The 2,219-nt window shown below is 37.1% G+C and overlaps 1 protein-coding gene across 1 annotated transcript; it reads left to right on the forward strand.

Annotated features, from left to right (window-relative positions):
* Nucleotides 1-646: 646 nt before the first annotated feature.
* LOC125121099 (olfactory receptor 9G4-like) lies at nt 647-1,624 on the forward strand. Its single transcript, XM_047769401.1, has one exon. It carries the CDS (start codon nt 686-688, stop codon nt 1,622-1,624), a length of 939 nt encoding a protein of 312 aa, XP_047625357.1. The 5' UTR covers nt 647-685.
* Nucleotides 1,625-2,219: the final 595 nt, after the last annotated feature.

Here is a 2,219-nt window from a genome sequence, read left to right on the forward strand (position 1 = left end):
CTTTATTGTTTCCCACTAATTAATATGTTATATTTTTATTTTCATTCTCTCATTAGTTTCTAAGATTGCTTAATTTGTTTCTTTAGCTTTTAGGTCCCTTCAGAAGGGTATTATTTATTTTTCAAATATTTGGGAATTTTCCAGAGATCTTTCAATTACTGGATTCTAATGTAATTACATTGAAGTCAGAGAATATACTTTCTGTGACTTGAAATATTTGAAATTTATTGAGACTTTTTACAGCTGCAAATATAGTCTGTTGGTGTTCAGATTGTGTTCATTGATGGTTGCTCAGTAAATAGTAGCAATTTCAGTTGTACTACAGGAGAAGGTGGCTCAGGGTCTTCCATTTCTGCCATACTGGACACACCTCTCAAGTGTATTTTCTTTAATCTATCAGACAACCTGTAGGGGGTCAAGGTTTTTCTCACCTATTTGGTAGGAATTAGGGTCTTTTGCTATATTAAGCAATTAATTGAAAGTTCTACATTCAACATGAGTTTCTAACTCCAAGTCCATTTTTTTCCCAAGTCTCAGTGAAGTTCTATCATTCTAGAGAGTAGGGAGAAAAGTCCACAAGCCTCCTAGCAATTGCTGATTTAATTGTTGCTTAATTTCTTTCAATAAAACATTATTAAGAGTTTTTCCCCCTCATGATATTTATTAGGCTTTCTACTCTGTGGACATGGAAGTTGGAAATCATACCATCCTGACAGAATTCATCCTAGTGGGCCTCTCTACAGATCCCAAGTGGAGGTTGATACTGTTTGGAATATTTCTGGTGTTCTATTTGCTCACCTTATCAGGGAATATGGCCCTTGTTATCGTAATCTATATTGATTCTTACCTACATACACCTATGTATTTTTTCATTGGCAATCTGTCTTTCCTAGATTTCTGGTACACCTCTGTGTACACCCCCAAAATCCTGGCCAGTTGTGTCTCAGAAGATAAGCGCATGTCCCTGGCTGGATGTGGTGCCCAGTTTTTCTTTTCCTGTGCTGTAACCTACACTGAGTGCTATCTCCTAGCAGCCATGGCCTATGACCGCCACATGGCAATTTGCAACCCTTTACTTTATTCAAGTACCATGTCCAGTTCTCTCTGTACTAGACTTGTTGCTGGCTCCTACATAGGAGGGTTCTTGAATGCCATAGCCCATACTGCCAACACTTTTCGCCTGAGTTTTTGTGGCAAAAATATCATTGACCACTATTTCTGTGATGTTCCACCATTGGTAAAAATGTCTTGTACAGACACCCACGTTTATGAAAAGGTCCTCCTGGGTCTGGTGGGTTTCTCGGTCCTCTCCAATGTTCTTGCCATTCTGATCTCCTATTTCAAGATTCTTCTGGCTCTTCTGAGGATCCGCACAGCCTCAGGAAGACGCAAGGCCTTCTCCACCTGTGCTTCACACCTCATCTCAGCGATGCTCTTCTATGGGTCCTTGCTCTTCACATATTCAAGGCCAAGTTCCGCCTATTCCCTGGAGAGAGACAAATTGGCATCTCTCTTCTACACTGTGGTCAACCCGTTGCTCAACCCTCTCATCTATAGTGTGAGAAATAAAGATGTCAAAAAGGCCTTCTGGAAAACAACTCACACCATAAGACTTCAGAGATGAAGGCTATCTTTGTTGCAGAATGCTTTCATTGCATTTTCTGAATTAGTGGCTTATAAACATGTTTGTAACATTGCAACCTTTCAAGTAAACACAACATATTGTACATAATGAAAACTTGATCAAACCATTTTTATTGTTTATCAATACTTTTTGGGATTAAACTATAATATTGGGTTGTTTGATGTTCTACAATATTGTATTTTACTACATTGCAGTATGAGGTTTTCATAAAACTTATTTGCTTGTTTTTTTGGGAGGTCTTTAAAAGAAAAAGTGGATTTGGATGGCTTTCATGTACATGGTTTGGCTTTGTCTCTTGCTGAGCAAACTTGATTAATTGAGAAATAAGTTTTAGAATTGTTAAGCTCCTGGAAATCCACTCAAAACTTGACAGCTATTTATTTTTAGTAAGTCATTCTTTCAAACTCCTTCATAAAGCTCAAATTGAGTATATTATTTCTTTGGAAACCTTGTACCTTCTACAGTAATGTAATATTACGCAAACTGTTTTAAGTTTTTAGATTATGAAAAAAAAACTTTTTAAATATATAGTGAAATATGTGACTTCAGGATTGCATATCACCTTAAAAGAGTG

Source organism: Phacochoerus africanus, chromosome 2, assembly GCF_016906955.1.
Source record: "Phacochoerus africanus isolate WHEZ1 chromosome 2, ROS_Pafr_v1, whole genome shotgun sequence".
Classification (NCBI taxonomy): Eukaryota; Metazoa; Chordata; class Mammalia; order Artiodactyla; family Suidae; genus Phacochoerus; species Phacochoerus africanus.

Bases quoted from the DNA above. Each gene is read 5' to 3' on its own strand.
- LOC125121099 (XM_047769401.1), top strand. From the start codon at position 686: ATGGAAGTTGGAAATCATACCATCCTGACAGAATTCATCCTAGTGGGC.